The following is a 26,050-nucleotide window of genomic DNA, read 5'->3' as shown; positions in this document are numbered from 1 at the left end:
TGATCACTTTGTGGATCCATAATGGGTGACTCCATATTCCAGTTACCTGTCATTTTAATGCTCTACCTTGTCCTCAGCTTCCTACAATATTCCAATGTAGCTCAAGGACCAGCACTTGCTAGTTCGATTTGGCACTTTGTACTTTCCAGGTTCAGTATCAAGCTCAATAATTTCAGGCCAAAACCTCCCAGCAGCTGTCGGTAAATCATTTTTTCTTGTTCACATTACCATCTCCATTTACCTCACACCATTATTCCTTCTGTCACTTAATATTTCCTGCCTCTCACCCTATCACAGATCTGTCCCTTTGTTCTTCCCCCTCCCTCTTTTTCTGCTTCTGTACTTGCCCAAACTTTGTTACATATCTATTTTTTCTCTAGTTCTGACAAGAGGTAATCGTCCTGAAACATGAACAGTTTCTCTCTCCACTGAAACGGAGTATTTTTGACATTTTTGATATTTATTTTATCCCAGATTTCTATTCTGCCAATGACTTTGAAGTCGATGATTCAGTACGAAGTCAGCAGCGATTTCTGCATCACCTCCCCCCAGCCCCCCACCTCCTCCCATTGTCCCACATGAACAAAGTTAAGCATTGTCAACCAAGCCTAGCTGGACCCCTTTTGAGTAAAAGCACCTTAAATGGGACATAACATACATAACCAAAAGGAGACTGCTAGGGGTAATTTTCAGACCATTCATTGTTAAACAATGCAAATCAACCTCACCCACTGGTGTGAAATTCCTAACTGTTGACATTAACGTGTAAAAGCTAAACTTGCTTGCCATCAATGCCTAGCTAACACTTCAGTGCACCAAACATGATGCAAATCCACTGCTGCTGCAGTTATTTTTTACAAAAGCGACTCTGAAGTTCTATTCTCCCATCATTTTACACTTTATTGTGTACTAAAGTCCAATAAAAGACGCACCGAGTTTGTCGTGGCTAGACTTGACTATGCAGGACATGGGTAAAATGAAGGCTTTTGAATTGTTTCCTCTGTCTACAGACTGAACTCATTGTCAATTACTGAAATCATGTTACTTCTTGCCTTTTTAAAAACTAAGTTTAATTTGTGACCAACTATACAGACAATCCATTAACCTTTTATGTACAAAGTTAAGTTAAGAGTTCCAATGTAATCAATAACTTCACAGACCAGACGCAATTGCTCTTCTAAAAGGCATTTTTTTTACATTCCTGCTTCAGCATGTGTGGGCTGCATAGGGCGCGATAGATCAGCCAAATGTAAATTAGCTGCCCCAGTATTCAGGCCTCGACAATGGTCCCTCACGTGTACTCAGACCCATGAATCTGCACTCTGTATTGTCACCTGCAACAATAGCCCTCCTGCAGGTGTGCTGGACCAGAAAGTGCTAGCATCCTGACACAGAAGTTGCATCACATTTCTGTGCTGCAGGGCCGGCTCAGTACCAATACTCAGCTCACGCTCCTGTTGGTTTTTTTTCTTGATTAAAAAGAGAGCATTTCTATAGTGCCTTTCATCAGGACATCCCAAAGTGCTTCATGGTCACCGTTGTAGTGTGGGAAACACAGCAGCCAATTTACGCATAGCAAGGTTCCACAAACAGCAATGCGAAAATGACCAGATTTTCCTTTCTTCCCCAGTAATCTAGGTCAAAGGATCAATATTGACCAGGGCACATTACAGATCAGTTGGTGAACCGTGCGGCAGGATCACGTCTTTGAAGACTGGATTGGAAATTGAAGAACCGGTTCTTCCTTGCCATTTAACAGCAAGTTATTAAAAAAGGCACATGCTCAGTGGGCAGTGTGCCAAGGAACAGCAACTTGCATTCATATAGCACTTTTAACACAGTAAAGAGCTCCAAGGCACTTGACAGGAGCATTAGCAAACAAGATATAACACTGAGCCACACAAAGAGATATTAGTGAAGATGATAACACAATTGGTCAAAGAGGTGAGATTGTTACATGGAGCAACTAATGAAGGAGGCAGGTTAGACCAAGACTCATAAATTGAACCCCTCCCCCACATGCCTCCACTCCACCCTCAATTACTGGTTCCACAGTACCAAGACAAGACCCGTTGCGTCCTGGCAGATGAGACAAGAGAATTTAAAAGAAAGCCATCCCCCAGGCAGCTCACATGCACCTCCTAGTGGTTTATCCTGAGTAACACAAATGGAGACCTGGGAACAGGGTTGCCCCGTCACCCTCGGCTCATCACCTGGAGAGAAAACCTCTACCCACATAAAATAAACCTGACTTCTCCAGCGATAGAATTAAACTGCTACTCATGCGTAAATTATATTGGAGTAAAATTACCATGGGTCAATTCAGAACATTAAACTGTACACGTATTCCATTGATTGCTGCCTCAGATGTATTTTTCTGTAACCCTCTTGAGCTGCCTGTTCAGAACAAGCTGCTTTTATGCAGTGTTTGGCAGTACACACCAAATACCTCCCTTGTTACTGATTTCAATGAATATGCAGTATTACTCAGCAAAGAAAACCCCCTTTTTCTTTTCCATAGATCCCTAGGGGAAAATACATTTTCTTTCCATGATTACATAATATATTAATAGGCGAAGTTTGAAAAACCTGTTGCTACTTCCATGTTGCACTTCTATTTTTTTAAGCCGTACTGTACCATGAATGCCCTGATTCACTCTTGTTATGGCAGACGTTTCTCCCCCCCCCCCCCCCCCCCCGCCCCCCTCTATGTTGTATTCAGGATATCTGAAAAGGTCAAGTTAAATGGCTAAAGGTCAAGTTAAATGATTAGCATCTGATGCACTTAGGAGACGTTATCAACTGTGGCATAATCATAGAATCCCGACAGTGCCGAAGGAGGCCATTCAGCCCGTTGAGTCTGCACTGAGCCTTTGAAATAGCACCCCACCCACTCTGCCCTATCCCCGTAACCTAACCTGCACATCCCTGGTAACTAAGGGACAATTTATCATAGCCAATCCAGCTAAACTGCACATCTTTGGATGGTGGGAGTAATCTCAGTAATACGCTGCACTTGGCACAGTCATTCTATTGGGCACATCTGGGCTGCTATTTAGATGTGGAAAAACAGAATAAGGAATAAACTCAACCCCACCCCCCGCAAAGCTACCCCATATATCAAGCAATGCTCGCACCAAGAACTCAAGTCATCTCCACATTCTAACACATCCTGGCGCACCTAGTGATTTGCTAAGCATTTTTTAACGAAAGGTTTAATGGAAATTGGAGTATAAGAGATCTGCTAGCGTAAACCCAGCAGGAAAGTAAACCACACCACTTTTCAGTATCCTGACTGTCACTTGGAAATGTGTCACAATGTAACCCATATTCTTCTTCCCAAGGATGAAATCAATTAAGCACAAAAGGAGTGCCTTTTTAAAAATGTAGCCAGTATCTAATTTAAAAGGATTACCATGTGAGCCAGTGATAACCAAATGCAGAAAATAGGCAAAACAGCTCAGTGCTAATTTGGCCAACAAATTTTACCTAACCCGTGCTGCCTATTCTATTATGGAATAGATTTCCTACAGTGCAGAATTCTGGCAATCGTTTCAGCATACAGGAGCAATGGGCAATGTAACCCCTGTACTCATCAGGAGAATCAGAAGCTACCTTTTTGGCTGTTTTAGTTCCTGTCTGGCGACTGTGAGCTATTTGACTCTCTACCCATTAACATTTGGATCAGGCACTGGTCTCTGTTGACATGTGAGGCTCTGGGGTATAACGCAAGGACAACTGAAAACCACTGGGACTGGATCGCACCATTTAATATCATAGAATAAGCAGGCCTTCATTCAGCAGCAGACTCACAGTTTTCCCATTGATTTTACCCTAAGTCCCACGCTGTTTATAGGTAGAAAATGTAACCGGCACCAACGAGTATCTTCTGCACTGTTGTAATGTAAAACCCTGAGTGCTGGTCTTCAATTATTCCCTTTCTAATGGTTTAAAGATGGTAGCAGTACTCAGTGCTTTGTCCGAGGCTCAGCTTTGATGAGAACTTGCCCTCGGCATGACATTAACAGGGTTGCCATTATTGTGGAAAAAAGGCAGGCCTAATCCAAGCTTTTATGTAGATCACACAAACACCAAGGTGGCCATTCAGACCACAATGGGGACAAAAGTAAAGAATGCACATTCTTTCCAAGGGTGTTCCATACATTAGTGAACTTTGCGGACCTTTTCATAACCTTTCCAATCTTTTTGGAATGTGCCCCTACCGGGGTAATTCACACAATGGACTCAATGATAGCTGTTTCTGGGTCAATAACCTGTATTGCAACCCATTCCTATGAGAGTTTGGCCTTTACCTTATCTTGATGAATGATAATTGGAACATGCCTGCAGCACCTTCCTTTAACAAAACAGTTGAAATCTAATCTCAGCAGTAAATCTTCAGATTGAATGGTTCAGATTACTGTGTCAGCCAGCTAAAAAGCACATTAAGGAACCTGAACTAATGCTTGGTCATATGCATAAAGGTCATAATTTACACAACACACCCATCAGGAAAATATAAAAATTACTATAAGTAATGACTTTGCATTGTCTAATCAAAAACTGCTGTTGGGTATTTTATTAATTAATTCCCATGCCTGTATGATGGCATTATATCAATAACAACCACTAGTTTGTTCAGCAGTATTCCGTGACTAGGATAATCAAAGTTAAAGACTTGCATTTAAATAAAATTTGGAAATAAATTTTAAATAGAATACCTCTGAAGAAGAGCCACAGAGACTTGAAATGTTGACTCTGTTTCTCTCCCCACGGATGCTGCCAATCTGTTCATCCAGCATTTTCTGCTTTTGTTTCAGATTTCCAGATTTGCAGTAGTTCCCGTGGAAGAATTTTGCTAATCTTGTTGAATTTAAATAACATTTTTTCTACCAACTTTGAGTTGTACCAAAGCATTCTGCAGCCAATGAAATACCTTTTGGCGTGATAACTCTGTTTTTGCCTCCACAGATGCTGCCAGACCTGATTTTCCAGCACTGTTTTTATTTCAGATTTCTGGCATCTGCGTTTTTTTGCTTTAACTTTTTGAAATATGGTCACTGCTGTAAAGCAGGATGTACAGCAACAAATTTGCACTCAGCAAACTTCAATAAACATTTGACATTGACCAGGAAATCTGGTCATTAATTAATTCTTCATTCGAAACTGGTGTTTTTCATTCAGTAACATTAGAACATTTATTATTTGGTAATTATCAGGTACGGAGACTGATAGAAATCTTATTTTATTTGAAGGTTGTCCCCTTCTTTTACTCCTGCTTCCTCACCTCTATTTGCTCTATTTGTTTACCCCCTTTTTGTCTCACATAAAACATTTTTCTGGTGGCTAAGATAAAATAGCACCTGTTCTCAGTTCCTAGCCAACAATACACATACATGTCTAGGTACCAAGGAGTGCATGAGCGGAACTTGGTGGCGGTTTCAACATTACCACCCCGCCCAAGCGCCCACCTCACCCATTCAATATTTCTCCTTTATCCACCAGGCCTTTCCTGTTCCTGCCATGGAACTTTGGCTAGGTCTCAAGAGATTAGCAGAGGTATGGTATCAACTCGATTCACAACAACTTGGGATAGTCCTCCAACATACCACCAATATATTTTTAAAAGCTGAAGCATGCATGCATTACTCATGCTGCTATGATACCATGCAACATAATGTACTGCACTACAGCAACTGACTATATTGCCTGGAGGGAAAGTTCGCCAGTTAATCGTAATGGGGGGGCGGGGTGGGGGGGGGGGGGCGGTGATAGAATCCTGGCTTTTTTCTGCAGAAGAAATCTCCAATTTTCAAATGTAGATAAACTGAACAAGAGCTTGGCATGACAAAAGGAAATTCAAATCGCTTTAATTCCTTTGCAGTTCTTGAACATTTTCTTAAGTGAGTTACACAGCAAAGTAAATGCTATCAAGTGGTTAAAGAGTGAGCTTGTGGAAAGTGTGTGGCCCAGGCAATAGGGTCGCACAACGTCACAGGATGTAAAATCAATGCTGCCTTCTTTTTTAGCTATTGTGATTACAGTGATCGTGGTGGATCAAGAAAAATGGGCTAAGTAGCTCACAGCAAAGCAGCTGCTGGGGCCAAACAAGGCTGAGTTTCATTGACTCTGCGGCTAGTCTTATGTATGCTGGTGTTTTGTTTGTGTCAAGTGTAAGCATAGAACCTCTGATGGTAATTCAAACATTGTTTTGAGTTGGAAGGGGGGGTTGGGTTGGTGGAGGTCGAATGGTCGATGATATGTGGGAGCATTCAGCCAAATCATGACTCTTGATATCCAATGATATTAACTTACAAGAATGAACTTTGTGTTAGAAACTCAAATTGTAGCACTCTTTTTGTTGGATCTAAAGTCCTGATTATGCAGCTAATCTTTTGAGAATGGCTGTAGCTCTATTTTCCCCATTCATTTCATCACAGGACACATCAAATTAAGTATATTTTATGGATCAGTGAACTTATTTAATTTTCCTTTCTCAAACTTAACATTAGAATTTTATTTTAGATTATTTTTGTAAAGTTGATACTCAGAAGTGTTGAATCGTCTTTTTTCTGCCCACTGAATAATTTGAGTTGTCCATCAATTATTTAACTGACACGCACAACTGACACGTTGTCTGCATGTTAAGGGTAAAAGAGAACAATTAGACCCCAGTTAGAATTAAGGTGCAATTTGGGACATGTTTTGGGAAAGGGAGAACCACCCACTGCCTTCTAAACACCATCAACATTCTCGCTCTAGTTCAAAACTTCCTCGGGCAATCCAGCTGCAGAACCATGCATTTTTGCCAGTTGTAATTCTGCGCTCAGCAATTTATGTAGCACTGGGAATGAAGTGCAAGTATTTAGATTGTCAGCACGCACCAGTTGGAGGACCAGTGGCAAACGCGCTCTCATTTTTTGGATGCTGCTCTGCCAGTTTTACTAGTGAGCAGCTGTCTATTATTTCAATAGAAGTTGAAAGTAATTTGTAAGACCATCAGTCCAGGAAATATATTGTTCACAATAGCTTTTAGTGAGTTAAATGACTCAATACCAATAAGAAGAGCAGTTGCAAATACAGGGAAGAAGCATTGCTTTCATTTTTAACAAAGCATCTCAATTTATTTTTGCCAAAATATTTATAATGCTTGTTATTAATATTCCTCTCCAGTTTTGTTTGATGCCATATTTGTTTTGTTTCTATTTCTACTTATATTTATTTTCTACTTCCTTTTATTTCTGTTTTCATGTTCCTGGATTTGCCTTGTTTTTCAATTTAACTTTTCGAAAGGTCCCAATAACTTTTCAAAAATCACTCTTGCTTTCTATTTTCCTATTGACAATGGAGACAAGAAACAAGCCCTCTCGTTATCGAATTTAAAAATGGCTTCCCCATCTGAACTCCTTTCATTCCTACAACTGTCTGATTTTCCATTTTTGTCAGCTCGTGATGTTCATTTTACTTAATGAATTGACTTTTCTCCTCACATTTAACTCATGTTAGCCTCTCCCTTGCTTTATTTATGATTCATTTTAAAGTACTTATTATTCACATCACCCACCCCCAATTTCACAACCAACCATAACTCAACATGTATTACAAAATGCACTGCAAACCAGTGGATTGAAACACCTGAAAGTGTCCCAAGGGTTTTCTACCCCATGCATGGCTGCCTCTTCAACCCCGCTCCAGCCCATTTACACAGCCCCATTATGACTAGAGGCAGAGCAATTGCTTCTTAGGTATGGAGTGTCATGTCAATTAGTTCTGTAAAGTCAACCACTCATTCCATTGTTTCATTGACATGGACTGCAAACCCATTTTCATACCCACAAAACCAAACTGACAGTTGCAGTGTCACAATGCAGCTGGTTTTCTTTGCCTGCAATGATTTTGGAGTTAGAACTCTGGTAAAATTATGTGAAATGGGATGTAACCATTCACTCATCCAACCAACCAGGATGGTACAGCACTGAAGGCCATTCATGCCTGAACAAGCTCTTTAATACAGCAATCCAGTTAAGCCAATGCCTCTGCTCATCACCCTAGAATATCTTTTTTTTTCTCTTTTGAATGTTACTATTGAATCTGCGCCCACCACTCCCACAGACAGTGCACCCCACACCACTGAATTAAAGCACATTTATTCAATCAGATTGGCCAGCAGTCCTCGACAGCGCCATAAGTAACCGTAGCAATTTCTTTCCTATTATTCATTCATGGGATGTGGGCGTTGCAGGCTGAGCCAGCATTTATTGCCCATCCCTAATTGCCCTTGGACTGACTGTCTTGCTAGGTCATGTCTGAGGGCATTTGAGGAGGGGCAACCACAAATGTGCCAAATTGTTTGAAAGAGAGGCTCAACTGGTGCTTTAACATTCCTGGCCCACTCTAGGCTCTTGGCAAATATCAGGAGGCAATGGGTGGGGATGGGGTGGGTAAAGCCCCCTCATACAATCGCACTGGTCACTCACAAGGCTCTAAAATGGCAAATGAAGTCAGGGTGGGCACTCACCTCTGGCAGGGGCATGCCATTGATGATGAGATCTGGCTGCTGTTGGGAGTTCTGGGTGCTGGTGAAGGTGTGATACACGTGGTTGCCAGTCGTGTTCCTCGAATTCTGACTCTCCACGTTTAAGAAGGTGGCCTCCGACCTGCGGCAGCCCAAGGGCAGAGTCTGCTGGTGGTAGTCGAAGTAGTTGAGGGAGGAGGTAAGCGAGGAGCAGCTGACCACGTTCATCTTGTCCGCCTCCTCCATGTCCCGGGGCACCAGGCGGATGTCGTTCTTGCTGATCTTGCCCTTCTTCTTGGGCTTCTTCTGCTGCCCGTAAGAGTACTCGGCCACCCTGCAGTTGTACGTCCGGATCTCCTTGTTGTCGCGCTTGCACTTGACGGCCACAAAGATCATGGTGACGAAGAGGATGGCGGCGATGGAGCCCAGGGCGATGATGAAGACCAGCGACAGGTTGAGGGAGCCGGCCGACTCGCGGGCGTCCAGGGCCGGCGACAGGTACACGACGACCAGGGCGGTGGAGGAGAGGGCGGGCTTGCCGTGGTCCTGGGCCACCACCACCAGCTCGTAGCTGGCCTGGGGAGCGGCGGTGGAGGCCTGGTCGCCGAAGCCGCGGTTGGTGCGGATCTCGCCCGTGGTCTGGTCCATGTGGAAGAGGCCGCGGGCGCCCTCGGCGATCTGGTAGGTCAGGCGGCCGTTGTCGCCCTCGTCGTAGTCGTCCGCCTTGACGGCGGCCACCAGCGAGCCGGCGGCGGCGCTGCGCGGGATGTAGACCTCGGCCGTGCCGTTGACCAGCGGCGGCGCGGTGATGACCGGCACGTTGTCGTTGACGTCGAGCACCACCACGCGCACCGTGCTGTTGCCCTCCAGCGCCGGGCTGCCGCCGTCCTTGGCCACCACGCGGAACTCGAAGGCGCGCGTCTGCTCGTGGTTGAAGGAGCGCAGCGCGTACACGTCGCCCGAGGTGGGGTTGATGGACACGTAGGTGAAGACGGGCATGTCCTTGACCTGCGACGGCACGATGCGGTACGACACGCTGCCGTTGAGGCCCAGGTCGCGGTCGCGGGCCGAGACGGAGAGCAGGTGCGAGCCCGGCGTGTTGTTCTCCTGCACCACCACCTGGTAGAAGGGCTTGGAGAAGAGCGGCGGGTTGTCGTTCTCGTCCGCCACCCGCACCGTGAACGAGCGGGTGGCCTGCAGCGAGGGCGAGCCGCCGTCCTTGGCCAGGATGGTCAGGTTGTAGAGGTCGCGCCGCTCGCGGTCCAGCCGGCCGTCCACCAGCACGGTGTAGAAGCTCTCGTACTCCTGCAGCTTGAAGGGCACGTCGCCCAGCAGCCGGCACTGCACGCGGCCGTTGGGGCCCGAGTCGCTGTCGAACACCCGCACCAGGCCGATCACGTAGCCGGGCGGCGCGGCCTCGCTCACCTCCACCGTCTCGCTGCTGACCGAGAAGAGGGTGATGACCGGCACGTTGTCGTTCACGTCCACCACGTTGACCGTCACCTTGCAGTGGGCCGGGATGGAGTTGGGGCCCAGGTCCTTGGCCTGCACGTCCAGCTCGTACACGCTGCCCTCCTCGTAGTCGATGAGCCCCTTGACGGTGATGGCCCCCGTCCGCGGGTCCAGCTGGAACAGCTCCCGCGTCTCGCCCGGCACGTAGCTGTTGAAGGAGTACACCACCTGGCCGTTCGTCCCCTCGTCCGGGTCGGACGCCTTCAGGTGGATGACCAGCGAGTTGGCGGGCGCGTTCTCCAGCACGTTGACCGTGTAGGCGCTCTGCTCGAACACCGGGTAGTTGTCGTTCGAGTCGATCACCCTGATGTTGAGCTGGGCCGTGCCCGCGTTGGGTGGCTCGCCGCCGTCCAGCGCGGTGATCAGGAGGCTGTAGTGCGACTGCAGCTCGCGGTCCAGCGGCCTCTCCACCACCAGCTCGGCGAAACGCGAGCCGTCGCCCCGGCTCTTGATCTCCAGGCCGAACAGGTCGTTGGGGGTGATCTGGTAGGTCTGCACCCCGAACTCCCCGGCGTCCGGGTCGTACGCGCTCTCCAGCGGGATCCTGGTGCCCGGGCTGGCGGTCTCCGAGATCTCCAGGTCGATCTGCTCGGTGGGGAAGCTGGGCGAGTTGTCGTTCAGGTCCAGGATCTCCACTTTGATCACGTAGATCTCCATGGAATTGACCATCTCCTCCAGGGAGATCAGGCACTTGGGGCTCTGCCTGCACAGCAGGTCCCGGTCGATCTTCTGCTTGGTCACCAGTAATCCGGTCAGGGGGTTGATCTCCACCAGATGCGGCGCCGAGTTGGACAAGACGCGGAAAAGAGGCACGGTCTGCTCCCAAGTTGAGAAGCCGGCGTCTTTCGCGATGTTGCCGATCACCGTCCCCGCTCTTTCCTCCTCCATCACCGAGTATTTCAAATTAGTCACGGCGCCAGCCCGAGCCCACAGGAGCAGGGTGAGCAGCAGCAGCACATCCATCCCGGCTCGGTACCTGTTGATTTCTCGATTCATTGCCAGCGAATCCTAGGACATGGTGGGAGCAAACGGGGCTCAAAATCCCTCACTGCTCTGTTGCAAAGTAGAAGAACAGCCGCAATGAAATCAACGCACACTCGGTTTCACCTCGCGAAGATGAAGTCTTCTCAGGGAATGAAGCCGGGTCGTGAGGTTTCCTGTTGCAAAGCTGCTGCAGCATTGGACTGGTTGCTCTCCACCTAAACCCTATTGCTCTTCCCACAGCACTTAGTTCAGCAGTCAAGCATGTCGAGATCCGCAGATCTTACATAGAGATTGTATGCTGCGGCAGGAGGATTAATTTGGATTCAGATCCCAGCCTGCGCTCTTTTTTTCCCACACTCCATCCGATGGAAGTTTATTTTGGAACCACACACTTGTGCATCTTGACGGTGTGGACTAGGAGGTGGAAGTCGGTGCTGCAGCAGCTCCGCTCTCATAATCCTGCCATTGCAAAGTGCATCTGAGCAGTGGCGACTCTGCTTGGCGCGCCTCAGTCCCGGGACCAGCTTTCTCTGCAGCCAATGAGAGCCAAGTGCAAGGATTGATCGGCAGCTGCAAATTGACAAGTTCTTTTGAACAATTTCAGGAGCTACAGGGGATGAGCGACCACTCCCGTGATCCCAGCTAGAGAGGTGGAGCTTGGAAAATGTGTGTTTGCGAGAGGAGTGTGGGAGTTTGAGTGTGTATGTGCGTGAATGTCTGAGTCAAGTTTGTGTGTATGTGAGGGGCATTGGCATGTGTCTGTGTGACAGTGTGTGTGTGTAAGAGAGTGCCTGTGTGTGTGAGTGCGTCTGTATGGGAGTTTGTGTTTAATTGTGTGTGTGAGGGGTGTTTTTGTGAGAGCGTCTATGTGGGAATTTGTGTCTGAAGAGTGTTGGCGCGGGTGTGATAGAGAGTACCTGCGTGGGAGTTTGTGTGATTATATGTGAGGAGTGTTGCAGGGCGTGTATGTGAGTGTGGGAATTTGTGTGCGAGGAGTGTTGGACTGTTTATGTATGTATGTGAGAAGTGTTGGAAGTGTGTGTGAGGAGTGCGTGTGCGAGAGAGAGGAGTGTTGGAGTGTGTGTATGAGGAGTGTTGGAGTGTGTGTATGAGGAGTGTTGGAGTGTATGTGTATGAGGAGTGTTGGAGTGTGCATATGAGGAGTGTTGGAGTGTGTATATGAGGAGTGTTGGAGCGTGTGTATGAGAAGTGTTGAAGTGTGTGTATGAGGAGTGTTAGAATATGTGTGTTGAGGAGTGTTGGAATATGTGTGTGTGAGAGTATGTGTTTATGTGTGTTCAAGTGTTTAGGTGTGTATGTGGCAGTGTCTGTGTGGGAGTTTGTGTGAGGGTGTGTAAAATAAATCCAGCTGTAAATAGCTGTAAATTGAACAATTGTTTTGTCCATTTTCCAAATGGCGGTTTAAAAGCTATTCCTTTTTTGTTACATTTTGACAAGAAAGCAAATGGAAACACTGCTCGGCTTCCTTGAAAATACTTTGCAGTTTCATTAAAAAGGCTGGGAAGTGGGAGATTAACATGGATGTAATTTGAAGAATCAATCTGTGCACCAGCATAATTGTTATTGTGTTTAAATACCGTAATTATAGCAGAGCAGAGGCGGTTTCTATTTGTGACATACAATCACCTCCCGTGCTGCAGAAATTCCATTTCATTGGACATCAGAGAGATTTAAGGTAGACATCTCCGAACTTAAAATCACATTAAATGAGAGCATATGTTCTGTTTCAGGAAGAAAGCCGTTGGGTTTTTTGGGGGGTTGGTGTTGGGAGGTAAGTGTATTCAGATCTTACCCCCACTCACATTCGAGAAAAAAATCAATCAGTTTGCTGCTTTTGCTGAAAGAGATCAGCTCCATGCAGACAGCGCTTTGTTTTAAAGTCGCCAGAGAGCCGCATTTAGGATCCGCCGACAGAAATGACAAGATTCAATTTCAATAAAATCCCAACCAATGGTTGACTTTGTACCCGCCAGTTGGGTTACAACTGAAATGAGTCAGTGATATGCTTTTATTTTGTTGTTGTTTCTATTTGTTTTGCACGAATCCAATGAGTTTATTCGAATTGATAACACATACATGGAGTTCTTTTGATGGTATTTGTTTTGTGGTCGACTCTGTCGGGACTGGTTGATCGATACAGCTGGAGTGGCGCCTGTAATATTTGATTGAGTACCAGAATACAGTCTGAATGGGATTTCGTGCCATTAAAACTCCCCCAGGTAAATTGAAATGGAGGAACGGTTCAGGTAAAATTATTAACGCTGTGATCGGGGCTCCTCATTAAATCGTTCAGCGAGAAGACAATAGCGAGTCAGCCGAATCATGTTACCCCGGGGGAAACTAAATAGGATGTCTATGTTTCGCTGTCTATCGCAGCTAAATAATAGCAGATTCAGATCCAAGCCCGATTTCATTACTTTCTGTTACTGAAAAACCACTGGGCGGATCGAAGCGAGGGCTGTTTTATTAAAAGGGCAAGCTCCCTCCTGCGTGCCAGCTCCTCAGAACATCTTTGATCGTCCACCAACCTTCCTGAGAGAGAAAAAAACTACAACCCTTCAAGTGTCGCAGTGAGGTGTGTCGTGTCCCCCCCCCCCCCCCCCCCCACACACACACTACCACCCACCGCAAACCCGTCCCTTCCACACTTTCAGCACACAGTAATGTTCGTAAATCTAGCGGGATTGCACAAAATATCCCGCATGCAATGCGAAAATGTCTATTTCTAGTTATTCGAACAAGGAGCAAATACACACTTGTGAATGGAGACAGCCCCCCCCCCCCCCCCGCCCCGGACTGTCAGACAGCAAAGTGCACTGTGCCCAGGGCTGACAGTGCGAGGGCTGCTGGCATTTTCACAGTCTGCTGGCTGAGCCGGCACTCGCCATGTGTCACAGAACCTCCCCTGTTCGCGGATGTATTTTAAGTAATAAAATCTTCGTGATTTGCAATAAGTACTTTGGGGGGGGGGGGCGCAAAATAAATCGTCCTCGCCTTGTCCAGTTTCGTTGCAATCATTCGGGTTGTGCTGGCTGACAGATCTGTGTGAAAAGTGAGGAGGGAATTGCTCCCTTGCACAGGGTTTGGGGGGGGGGGGGGGTCCTTACCTCGGATTTAACTATTGAGACTCATGTCTGTGCAACCAGTCTCGTCTCTTTATTTTCCACCACTGTGTCGACTTGCGCGAAATGAAGAATACACTTAATTAGTCTACACATTCCATGTAATCGATAGGTACAGGGGGGAAAAAACTCCTTTATTAGTTCACCCAGGTCTGAGAAACACTGGGGAAGAAGAGCTGGAGGAATGAACCTCACGAGTGCCACACAGTGGACACATTTAAATGGATATATCTGGACCCGATCGAGGGGACCAATCGCAGGTGAACCCAAAAATAGTCCAGCTGGCCATTTCGGATGTCCTCTCAGGCTTTCTGATAGATGTTTGTCAGGAGTCACGGAGATACATTGGCTCTTCTTTCCATGGACGCGGTCCGTCGCTGTACGTTCGCAGTTGCACGGACTCAGTCGTGTAGATGTTATGTTTGAGCGCTTCCCTTGTTTTGCTTTACACTGCAGTGAAATTAAAGGCACAGTATGTGGTACTATGATAATGGTATGCCTCATATGCCAATGTAATCATTGTTTTCACTTGCAATTAAGGTGCTTGGTGGGCCCTAACAATGGGCTTAATCAGATATCCTAATTTAAGTAATGTACTTGTGTATTATATTCTCGTAAGGATGCGTACCATTTTTGTTGATGAATTGTGAGGCTAATGAGATTTTGTAACTAAGTTATTTAAGCATGTGAATCATTCTGACTGACTGGATTTGAAGTGTTGGGAAAATGAAGGTAGATATGTGTGTTAAGTTAGCTAGATTGCCGTGTAAGGTCTTGACTTCATGCTCACTGAAGCACACATTTGCATGGCACACTGATGGAGAACACTGACTGACTCTTACCTCTGCATCTATGTTTGGGCAGCGATTTGGTACACACAAAAAAAACAAATTGAGAAAACATCTTGCCGAACTTATATACTGGAGACCCCAGAGTGATACTGCAGTGTCATCGACTGTTGTAAGATTGTCGAGTTAGAGAAAGTCTTCAGTTCCGAAAAATAGTTATATTTGACTTGAATCGCTAACTTCTGTTTCTCTCTCTCTCTCTCCTGCTGCCAGGCCAGCTGAGTTTTCTTTTTCCGGCACCTTCTGTTTTCATGTCTGGCTTTGGACAAGATTTCGGGCTCCCAACTGATTAGATCAAGACACGAAGGCTGCAGTATCCATAAACAGAGCAATCTTGAAACTGCTTAGAGCCCAAGGCACAAAAACAGTCCTGAATTTCTTGATAGTGCTGCAGGCAATAAGATTACTTTTTATTTTAGTTGGGTATGTGATAATAACATTTACAAAACATGAATATTTGCCTCCTTTCATTTTTCATGAGTCATGAAGAATGTATGCAAGCCTAATTTATACTAATGGGCTTTCAGTGAACATGCAATTCTTTTTGGGAAGAGTTTAAATTAATCCGAGGCGTAGTCTCTAAAATTGGCTATTGCAGTGTGGAAAAGGCACTATGTAGTTTTATGCAAGAATTGAAATAAATTACTTAACATGTTATTACAAAAATGATCTACTATGTTACTCCGGGTTAAAATGTTTGAATAAACAATGCTATTGCTGGCATGGGAGACCACCAGTGCTTCTGTACTGATTTGCCCATGCAGGTTATCTCTCCCCTTCTATTGTCATTCATATTGTATATTTTAATTGTGGTGTGGGTGCTAATTGCACTCACAGGTCTTTTTCATTTGATGGATATCCATCAGGTTCTTGTTTTTTTTCTGGAGACAGATGCATGCCAACTCTCTCCAAGAGAGAGTTGCACAATCACTTAATGTATAGCATCATAATGAGTGCTGATGCCATGAAAGTGAGGTTAAAATAAGCAACAATTTCAATTGATCTTCCAGCTGATCTGGAGGATGACCTTCACTGTTTCCAATGACATTGTTCCTGAGCTCTGCAAGGCCATTTCAATTTAAATATAAAAACAGGACTGTCTTGGTGGATCCAATGTTTCAGCTAGTCTCCTCTTTGTGTTCCTTTGCCCCTTCTTGTATTCTCTCCTAACCTATATCCATGGCCCTTCTGATGCTCTCTGACTCCATGATCATTTCAGATTTTTTTGTCCAAATTGTCTCCTTTTCACCTTGTGTATACAACCTGTTTACACTTCTCTCTCCCCACGTCGATTTCTGAAACAATGACCCTTGCATTCTCCTTTGCTTGGATGAAGTTGTTCCCAGCCTGAACAACCATCGTTTTAATTTTACTCTACTTCTTTTCTTAAATATAAATTTAGATTACCCAATTCATTTTTTCCAATTAAGGGGCAATTTAGTGTGACCAATCCACCTACCCTGCATATCTTTGGGTTGTGGGGGCAAAACCCACGTAAACACGTGGCGAACTTGTAAACTCCACACGGACAGTGATCGAGAGCCGGGTCAAACCTGGGACCTCAGCGCCATGAGGCAGCAGTGCTAACCACTGTGTCACTGTGCTGCCTACTCTATTTCTCCAAGTAGAACATGCTGTTACAGAAGGGGCAGCTCGGTAGCACAGTGGTTAGCACAGTTGCTTCACAGCTCCAGATGCCAGGTTCGATTCCCGGCTTGGATCACTGTCTGTGCGGAGTCTGCACGTTCTACCCGTGTCTGCGTGGGTTTCCTCCGGGTGCTCTGGTTTCCTCCCACAGTCCAAAGATGTGCCGGTTAGGCGGATTGGCTATGCTAAATTGCCCTTAGTGTCCAAAAAGGTTAGGTGGGGTTACAGGGGCAGAGTCGATGTGTGGGCTTGGGTAGGGTGCTCTTTCTGTGGGCCGGCGCAAACTCGATGGGCCGGGTGGCCTCCTTCTGCACTGTGAATGCTATGAAATCTATGAAAGCCCGCTTGGTTCCAGCTATGCCTGCCCTTTGTACAATGTGTGGAACACTCTGTGTCTCAATTGTATTCGCATGCCAACCCCCTGACCAATTCTCTGTTTTGTTCATGACTTTGTTGAAGCTGCTCTCGTTCCAACTTGGAAAATGTCATTGATTACCCTTCCAATTTCCACTAATCCTTCATTTCCAACTCTTCCCGCTCTTTACAGGACTTGTCTCACTTTACATCTCTGTCAAAAGACTTTATGCAGGCATTTATTATAAGCTCACTGACGTTCAAACTTAGCTTCACCCCATAAAACTTCCTGGAAAGCCACCATCCCTTTCCTAATTTTATCTCTGTCACATGTTTTCTCTGTGAATTCACTTTCCACATCAAAACCTTTGAACTGCCCTTCTGAGCTGAGATATTGTCTCAATTGTGGTCATCTGGACCCTTGCTTGTATCAATTACTTTTTTGTGCTTCCTCTCATCTCATCCCACTCCTTTCAGAATCACTCCCTTTCATTAATCTATATCCTACCCTCCCTTCTTAATTCTTCCCTTCCATCCGATCAGGCTTTACATTTGCTAAATCATTTTCTAATATCCACAATGCACAATATGAGACCACCTGTAAACAAATCCGCCCCACCCATTCCACACTTTACTTCTCTGTTTTCTGGGTGAACTGTTTTTCTGGAGTATACCTCTTCATTTTAAATTTTACACATGGGATTGATAGGTTTTAGTTGTTCGAATGTATGAAGAGATATGGGACAATTCAGCAATATGGTGTCAGGTCAAGGAGCAGACATTGAATGTCGGAAGAGGCTCAAGGGACTAAATGGTCCATCCCTATTTTTATGTTCCACCGTTCATTCCTTCATCACCAAGACTTATCTTCCTTATTGTCTTTTTTCCAATGCAGCTGCAACATATGCAACTTGTTTCTTCACCCTTGCCAAAGATCTCAAAGATTCCTTTCATATAAGTCAGCCATTCATGTGTGCATCCCTCAATCTCTTATGCCATATTTGCTACTTACATGCTTCTATGCTATTCCAGCCAAGCTCAACTCATGACCGGGGGGGGCGGGGGGGGGGGGGGCAGCGGAATGCAAACAAATGCATTGTGGTTACGGTGGTCCCTGGTACCACCTTATCTGTGGCAAACGTTCAGAGGCCAGGCTGCACCCAAATGTTTAGATCTGCATCCATTCCCCTAATTTACATAAAGTACGAACATGCAGAAAATGTGGTCCGTATCAGATTTGGCAAATGTCGCCAAATCTGCGGAGGTAAAAGTTCTTGGAGGCCTGCAGTTCATCATTAAAGGAGATATTGCTGTGGGTGCGGAAATGGTGGACTAATTCCTCAGAGTAAATTATGGTAAACTAATTACTATTAGATTTTTTCTAACGGTGGGTGAGATGATAACCAATAACCATTGGTCACAAATTCGAAATAATTGCAAAAAGACTCAAACGGGAAATTAGAAATAGTATTCATGTCGAGAAGATTATTAGGATGCAGGTTTCTTTGTCATAAACGATTGTTGAAATACATGCGATACATTATTTTATAAATTCATGAAATGGTTGCTTGAAAAGTAAAAAAATGTTAAATGATGTGCAGAAGCAGGAGATTTTTAAAACAAAAATTTTTATTGTCACAAGTAGGCTTACATTAACACTGGAATGAAGTTACTGTGAAAAGCCCCTAGTCGCCACATTCCAGAGCCTGTTCGGGTACACAGAGGGAGAATTCAGAATGTCCAAATTACCTAACAGCACGTCTTTTGGGACTTGCGGGAGGAAACACAAGCAGACACAGGCAGAATGTGCAGACTACACACAGACAGTGATCCAAGCCAGGAATCGAACCTGGGACCCTGGAGCTGTGAAGCAACAGTGCTATCATGCTGCGTTAGATTAAAATAGATAACTTGTGGAGAAAAGCACTAAACAAGCTTGATGGCCTGTGCTGTAACATTATGGTTTTAAGTACCATCACCTATTGCAGAGTTAGACTTCCTGTACTGGATGTGGAAGAAAGCAGGATGTCCATATGTGGAGACAAGAAGTTTGTTGGTATCAGGAGGAAGGTGAAGATAGTCATATTTCTCAATTTTGTACATTTTTCTTGAGGAAAGTAATGAAAGTGTTGCCTTTACAAAATTGGTGTTTATCACATATGTGTGCATTGCAAACTGTTTGTTGCCCAGATGTTCTTCATAGCAGCTTCAAAGGATTCATTTTGAAAGCTTCACAATATGGGAAATTCCACTTTGACAGAAGCAGCCATGTTCCTTCCCCCTAAATCTCCACCTTTGATGTTCTTGTCCCCACTAAGATCATTGCACTCTATCATCCTAGTTGTCCTCCTTGGTTTGATCCCATCGTCACTCCCTCAGGTCTAAGGAATGTAGATTTGAATGTTTTTGGTGGCCAATTGGTTTAACCATCTGTCGCCAGATCTGACTGAAGCACATGAAGCATTATCGGAAATAAATCAGAAAATGCTGGGAATATACTGTGTATTTTCCATGTCTCTGGACAGCCTTACTTAGCCATTGTGTGGAGATGAACTTTGTTTATCCAACCATTCCTATCTCTTGCCAAATTTTCAAAACTAAGACTCCAACTTAGCCATTAACCATCTCTCTGAGATAAGAGTAAGATGCCTCCACAATTAAACTCTACCTATTTCTCATTCTGCCCCTCACTCTTGCTTTGTACAGTACTTGCTCATCTTCCAGTTTTCCATTCTGATGAAGGGTTTATACCTGAGCTATTACCCTGTTAGACAGACCTGCTACGTACTGTATTTCTGGTATTTTTCTGTTTTTCTATCCGTTAACATTGTTGGTTTGCTTGCATTTGTCACTTTACATTTGCCCAATATTATGTGACCTTTCTAAGTTGCAATGCCGGCATATGCACAGAGGTACTCGGAGCTTTAGCATGTGTTCCTTGCTTCGCACATGCTGAAAACCATTACTAACATAGCTTTACCAGTCTGGGTGGATGGGAGAGTGTTGGGGCAGGGGGGAGTAGTGTCAGATTTGTCCTTGCATGTAGATTTGCAGACACAGCTCTTATAAATATTAGTGTAGCCAAGAATTTATCAATATTTACTAGGCCCATAATTTTTAGCGATTGATTGGAAGTGCCGGTTTAGCTCAGTTGGCTGGACAGCTGGTTTGTGAAATAGAGGAGGTCAACAGCGCAGGTTCAATTCCTCTACCGACTGAGGTTATTTATGAAGGCCCCATCTTCTCTACTTTGCCCTTTGCCTAATGAAATGAAAAAATGAAATGAAAATCACTTATTGTCACAAGTAGGCTTCAAATGTAGTTACTGTGAAAAGACCCTAGTCGCCACATTCCAGCGCCTGTTGGGGAGGCTGGTACGGGATGGTGATCCTCAGATGAAATCACCACCATTCAGCTCTCCCCCTCAAAGGGGAAAGCTGCATATGGTCATCTGGGACTATGGCAACTTTACTTCTAATGGCATCGATTTTCAAAGTACCAAATGCTACATAAAATAGGCACCGATTTGATGTGTAATCTTAGATCCACATGCGGGTGCGGTTTTCTGAGTGGTGCCTATTATTCTACCTGTCGTTCTCATGTACATCAAGGTACTTATTTTTACCTGTTTAGCCTGTTCAGTAAAGCTGGAAAATCTACCACATGAAAGGCGATGCTGTGTATTTCTGAGGACCCACCAGATAATCCTGTTTGTAAGAGGCTGGAGAAATTGGGGGTGGTTTTCTTTAGAACAGAGAATTCCATTGGTAAATTTAATTGAGGTATTCAAAATGACGAGAGTTAGGGCGGCACAGTGGCGCAGTGGTTAGCATTGCTGCCTCATGGCGCCGAGGACCCTGGGTTGAATCCCCACCCCAGGTCACTGTCCATGTGGAGTTTGCACATTCTCCCCGTGTCTGTGTGGGTCTCACCCCCACAACCCAAAAGATGTGCCGGGTAGGTGGAATGGCCACAATAAATTGCCCCTTTATTGGAAATAAATTATGAGAGGCTTTGGTAGTTAGGGGGGCCAAAAGAGAAATGTTGCAGACTCTGGCAATCTGAACTACACTGTAGGGATTCTATGAAGTAAAAAGTGCTGGAAATACTCCACAGGTCGGGCAGCACCTGTGGAGAGAGAAAAACAGGTGAAAAGAGGGAATAACCCATTCTGCCCTTCAAGCCTGCTCCCTATTCATTATTATCACCCAACTCAATACCCTGAATCTGCCTACCCGCCCCCCCCCCCCATATCCTTTGATCCCCTTCGCCCCAAGAGCTATATCTAACCGCTTCTTGAAAAAATACAATGTTTTGGCCCCCCTCTGCTTCCTCTGGTAGTGAATTCCACAGGCCGACCACTGTGGGTGGGAAGAAATGTCCTGTCCTAAATGGTCTACCCCGTATCCTCCGATTATGACCCCTGGTTCTGGACACCCCGCCATCCGGGAACATCCTTGCACCAACCTATCTAGTCCTGTTAGAATTTTACGAGTTTCTATGAGATCCCCTCTCATTCTATTGAACTCCAGCGAATACAATCCGAATGGACTCAACCTCTTCTCATAACATCAGTCCCGCCAGCCCAGGAATCAGTCTGGTAAATAGGAATTATTTTTTTTTACGGCCAGGAGGGCTGATAACCAGATAACGCATATTTAAGAGAGCCGGCAAGAAATTGGGAAAGCAAGATGAGTATGCTTTCGTTAACCTGTGCTATCCTCTGGACTGCACTGCCTGAAAGGGAACCATCCCTTTAGCAAACTTCAAAGGGGAATTGTGTAAGTTCCAAAAAAAAAAATCTAGGGCTATGGGGCAGAGAGCAGGCCTGTGAGGCTAATTAGATAGCTGTTTCGAAGAGCCGGCATAGGCAGGATGGGCCGAAGGGCCTCTCCTGGCGCGGCAAGATCGGTCTCATTATTCAGACGGCTTCAGGAATCTCGATGCGATGAAGAGGATTATCATGTCAGTGGGGAGCGAATTGAGGGCGGAACTCTCGCTGTTCTTTCACTTTATATACCCTGTCGCACCTCTGCTTTTGTTATTGGCACCAGGCAGAAAAAAACTCATTAGCATTCTCCAAATCCCTGCCGATAAAAGGTGCTTCAAGAGCCAAGCGGAGCAATACTCTGAGAGCACACCTTTTTATCATCATTCCCTAGTACCTGTCATCTTCTGCCTCTGCCATTCCTGCTTCCAGATGTTCCATCTAATCCCTCACGGTGCCCTCCTTCCCCCTCGGAGTCCGTCTGCCATCATTCACTCTAAGTTTGTTATGCATGTCAGAGCCAGCGAGTGAGTGGCTGTAAATTCCTGCATGTGTTGGTGTGTGTGAGCACCCGACAGCTTCAGATTGTAATGGAATTGCGGAATCCTCAGCTCGTGGATTTGTGTGTGTGTCGTATGTGTGTGGTGCACGGTATCATGTTTAGGAAATAGACCCGTGAGAAACTGCTGGCTGGCCCAGAAAAAGCTAAACATTAGAAGACCCACAAACGCGATGTAAAAGCTGGAATAATGTGCGTGTGCGTGTGGAGGGGGGATGAGACCTGCAATGGTCAGTGATATGTCACTGCTGCAGATAAATCACTCCAGGGAGCTGAGATACAGAGCCAAGACCTTATTGAGGCCACTCACCTTTTTCTCTCTTTCTCTCTCGCTATCGATTTAACTATAGTTTGAAAAATTGAAAGTCTCCCATGCATTTTACTTTTGTTTCCAAAACCTCCTTTGGTCATCGGCAGCGAACTATTGATCGGGTCCCCACAGGGAGACCTTTGAGCACCACCCCTTCAATTTATTATTGTAATCTGAAGCTCCTTGTCTGTGTCGCTCTGCTTCTTTCAGGCCATTTCCATGGAGTAAAGATCCCAAGTAGCTATATCAGATATCACTTCCTGACATTCAACATCGTCGTTGTAGCTCATTTGAAGTTTGTATCGACCTGCACATTAAATGGGATTTTGTTTTTGGTGACCTGATTCACATTACGACCATTTTTTTCCCGCTGGAGAGCTGGATTCTGGAAGTGAGATGAGGGAATTCCTCGGTAGTGTTCGAAGTCCAAAAATCTTCAGCTGCTTCATCAGTGGCTCTCCTTCCACCATAAGGTCAGAAATGGAGATGTTCACAGACAATTGCACAGTGTACATTCCATTCACAAATTTGCAGCTAATGAAACTGTTCACGCCCACATGCAACAAGGGTTGGACAACATTCAGTCATGGGCAGCACGGTAGCAGAGTGGTTGGCACTGTGGCTTCACAGCTCCAGGGTCCCAGGTCTGATTCCCTAGTTGGGTCACTGTCTGTGCGGAGTCTGCACGTTCTTCCCGTATCTGCGTTTCCTCCGGGTGCTCCGGATTCCTCCCACAAGTCCCTAAAGATGTGCTGTTAGGTAATTTGGACATTCTAAATTCTCCCTCTGTGTACCTGAACAGGCGCCGGAATGTGGCGACTAGGGGCTTTTCACAGTAACTTCATTGAAGTGTTAATGTAAGCCTACTTGTGACAATAAAGATTATTAAAAAAGTAATATTCATGCCATCCAAGTGTTAGCCAATGCCATCTCCAGCAACAAGCCTAACAACTTCTCTTTGACATTCGACAGCATTACTATTACTGAATTTCCCATCATTAATATCCTGGGATTCAACACTGACCAGAAACCTAATTGGATTAGCCACATAAATACTGAGGCTAAAAGAGCAGGTCAGACGCTTGGAATTCTGCAGTAATAACTCACATCATGGGCTTGATCCTCTGTTTCGCCAGCAGCACACTCACACCTGCGGATTTCCCGACTGCGTGAGGATGGCCACAATGGGAAACCTCATTGGCCGGCTGCCGTGACGGAGGATCCCGCTGCCGGAGAGGGTGTGCCACACCAGGAAACGGGTATAGCAGGACAGAGAATCCTGCCCCATGACTCCACAAAGTCTTTCCACCATCAATAAGGCACAGGGCAGGAACGCAATTGAATACTCTCAGCTTACATGGATGATATTATCCGAGCAGGAATGGTTTGGGAGTCTAAAGTCCTAAAGAGATGGTGCTCTTTCACATTAGCTTGTGGATAACAGACCACTTTAATTCCCTTTTGTGAAACATTATCTTGGAGACACAAAGATGCAGTTTCCACAAATAGGTGACTCAGAGTGTATCCATTCAAGGGGGAAAGTGAGGTTTGAGGCAGAAATTGCAAAAGTTACCTGACCTCAGCAGCCATCTAACAGTCAGGGTTGGCCATGCTAAATTGCCCTTAGTGTACAAAAGAGTTAGTTGGGGTTACGGGGTTAGGGTAGAGGTGTGGGCTTGGATAGGGTGCCCTTTCCAAGGGCCGGTGCAGACTCAATGGGCTGAATGGCGTCCTTCTGCACTGTAAATTCTGTTATTCTAATATCTGTCCAAATTTTAAATGAAAGGCAGTCAAGAAAAGGTAGATACAAACAGAGTCCATGTTTCAAATGATGACTAAGACATGTATTTGCTGGTCATGGCAGATCCAACAATTGAGCATGCATGTGAACAATTACTCAACAGTCATGTATGTTATGTTTGCATTTCAGGTCATGGATCTTCTGTAAGTTAGGGAAATTCCATAAATGCCAGGCATGCTTCTCTGGAGGCAGTAACAATAATTGTTCAGAATTAAGAATAACTGCATGAGACACAAAAAGGAGGTAAGTTATCCAATTCGCTTCTCGCACTTAGTGGTGCACTAAGGAAGACTTCCATCCATTTCCATAGCTAGCAATTCCGGGATATAGAATTCATAGAATTCCTACAGTGCAGAAGGAGGCCATTTGGCCCATTGAGTCTGCGCCGACCCTTCAAAAGACCACCCTACCTCGGCCCAATCCCCCACTTTATCTCTAACCCCACCCAACCTTTGGACATTTAGGGGCAATTTAATATGGCCAATCCACCTAACTTGCACATCTTTGGACTGTTGGAGGAAACCGGAGCACCCGGAGGAGACCCACGCAGACAAGGGGAGAATGTGCAAACTCCACACAGGTAGTAACCCGAGGTTGGAATCAAACCCAGGTCACTGGGAGGAAGTAGTGCTAACCACTATGCCGGCCTGTCGCCAGCGTGTCGCCAGAGGGTTATAACTTGAGGGGCTCCATTCCATATCAAGCATGGCTGACCAGGAGTCTCTACCACTCTTCCTGCCAGATATTGGCAAGTTGGAAGAATTTTCAGGTTGACACATTCAACCTGTCTGACTGTGTTATGAACACTCATTGCTTCGCCATCAAGTTCTGGGGTGAGACTTGAACCCAGAGCATCTAGCTCTGAGATATGGACATTAACCCTGTACCACAAGACCTTCCCAGGTACGTTATGCAGGTCCACTAGCTTTTTCGCAAAGCAACCCACACATTCTATACCTTATTGACATCACATGCTAATTGTTTTTTGAGGTTTAAGTTTTCCTCCTTCGTAATGCTCTACACTGGCAGTGGTATAGGTTAGATTCAGGGAGACAGATGTCTGTGAACTGGTTTCCAAATTTTGGAAATACATTCCCTTGTCCCCACACTGGAAACATAGATCCACCATGATATGGAGGCTGGAATCACTGATGTAAATGTGCTGAGACCGGGCTCGAAGTATTTGAGTGAAACAAGGTTGAGTGTAAGAAACAAGTAGTGGCTTATTATGGTACAAGGAGAAATAAAGAAGTAGGAAGAACGAGGGGAGGCAGCACAAAATACACAATAGAATTCGATAGGTTGGGCAGGAGCAGAGGGACCTGGAAATATATGTGCAAAAATCATTGCCGGTGGCAGGACAGGGTGAGAAAGTAGTTAATAAAGCATATGGGATCCTGGGCTTTATGAATAGTGTACAAAAGTAAGGAAGTTGTGGAGAGCATAGGTTTAATAAGGGCACGTGGAGTCCACACTGAGTGAAATAAAGAAACATGGTTTTATTTACAACACAATATATACGCTGTGCCTGGTAGAGCCCTACCGGGTTCCTGTTCTGGTTGGTGCTTTACTGGCCGACCTTTTATAAAAAGGTTAGTAGAGATTCCCC

General features: G+C 45.4%; 1 protein-coding gene across 5 annotated transcripts in view; it reads right to left on the bottom strand.

The window, feature by feature from the left end:
- The window catches only part of pcdh19 (protocadherin 19), a 253,124-nt gene extending 241,369 nt beyond the window's left edge, over positions 1 to 11,755 (bottom strand). Inside the window, exon 1 of one of the 5 annotated variants that reach the window (XM_072505203.1) lies at positions 8,519 to 11,755. In XM_072505203.1, coding sequence (XP_072361304.1) covers positions 8,519 to 11,023 — 2,505 coding nt within the window. In that variant the 5' untranslated portion in view covers positions 11,024 to 11,755. The remainder of the gene's footprint in view (positions 1 to 8,518) is intronic. The other 4 variants (XM_072505200.1, XM_072505199.1, XM_072505202.1 and 1 more) reach the window with 4 other exon arrangements.
- Between the last annotated feature and the right edge of the window lie 14,295 nt (positions 11,756 to 26,050).

The sequence above is a fragment of the Scyliorhinus torazame genome, chromosome 5, assembly GCF_047496885.1.
Source record: "Scyliorhinus torazame isolate Kashiwa2021f chromosome 5, sScyTor2.1, whole genome shotgun sequence".
Taxonomy (NCBI): Eukaryota; Metazoa; Chordata; class Chondrichthyes; order Carcharhiniformes; family Scyliorhinidae; genus Scyliorhinus; species Scyliorhinus torazame.
This window is presented reverse-complemented; position numbering and strand designations above follow the sequence as displayed.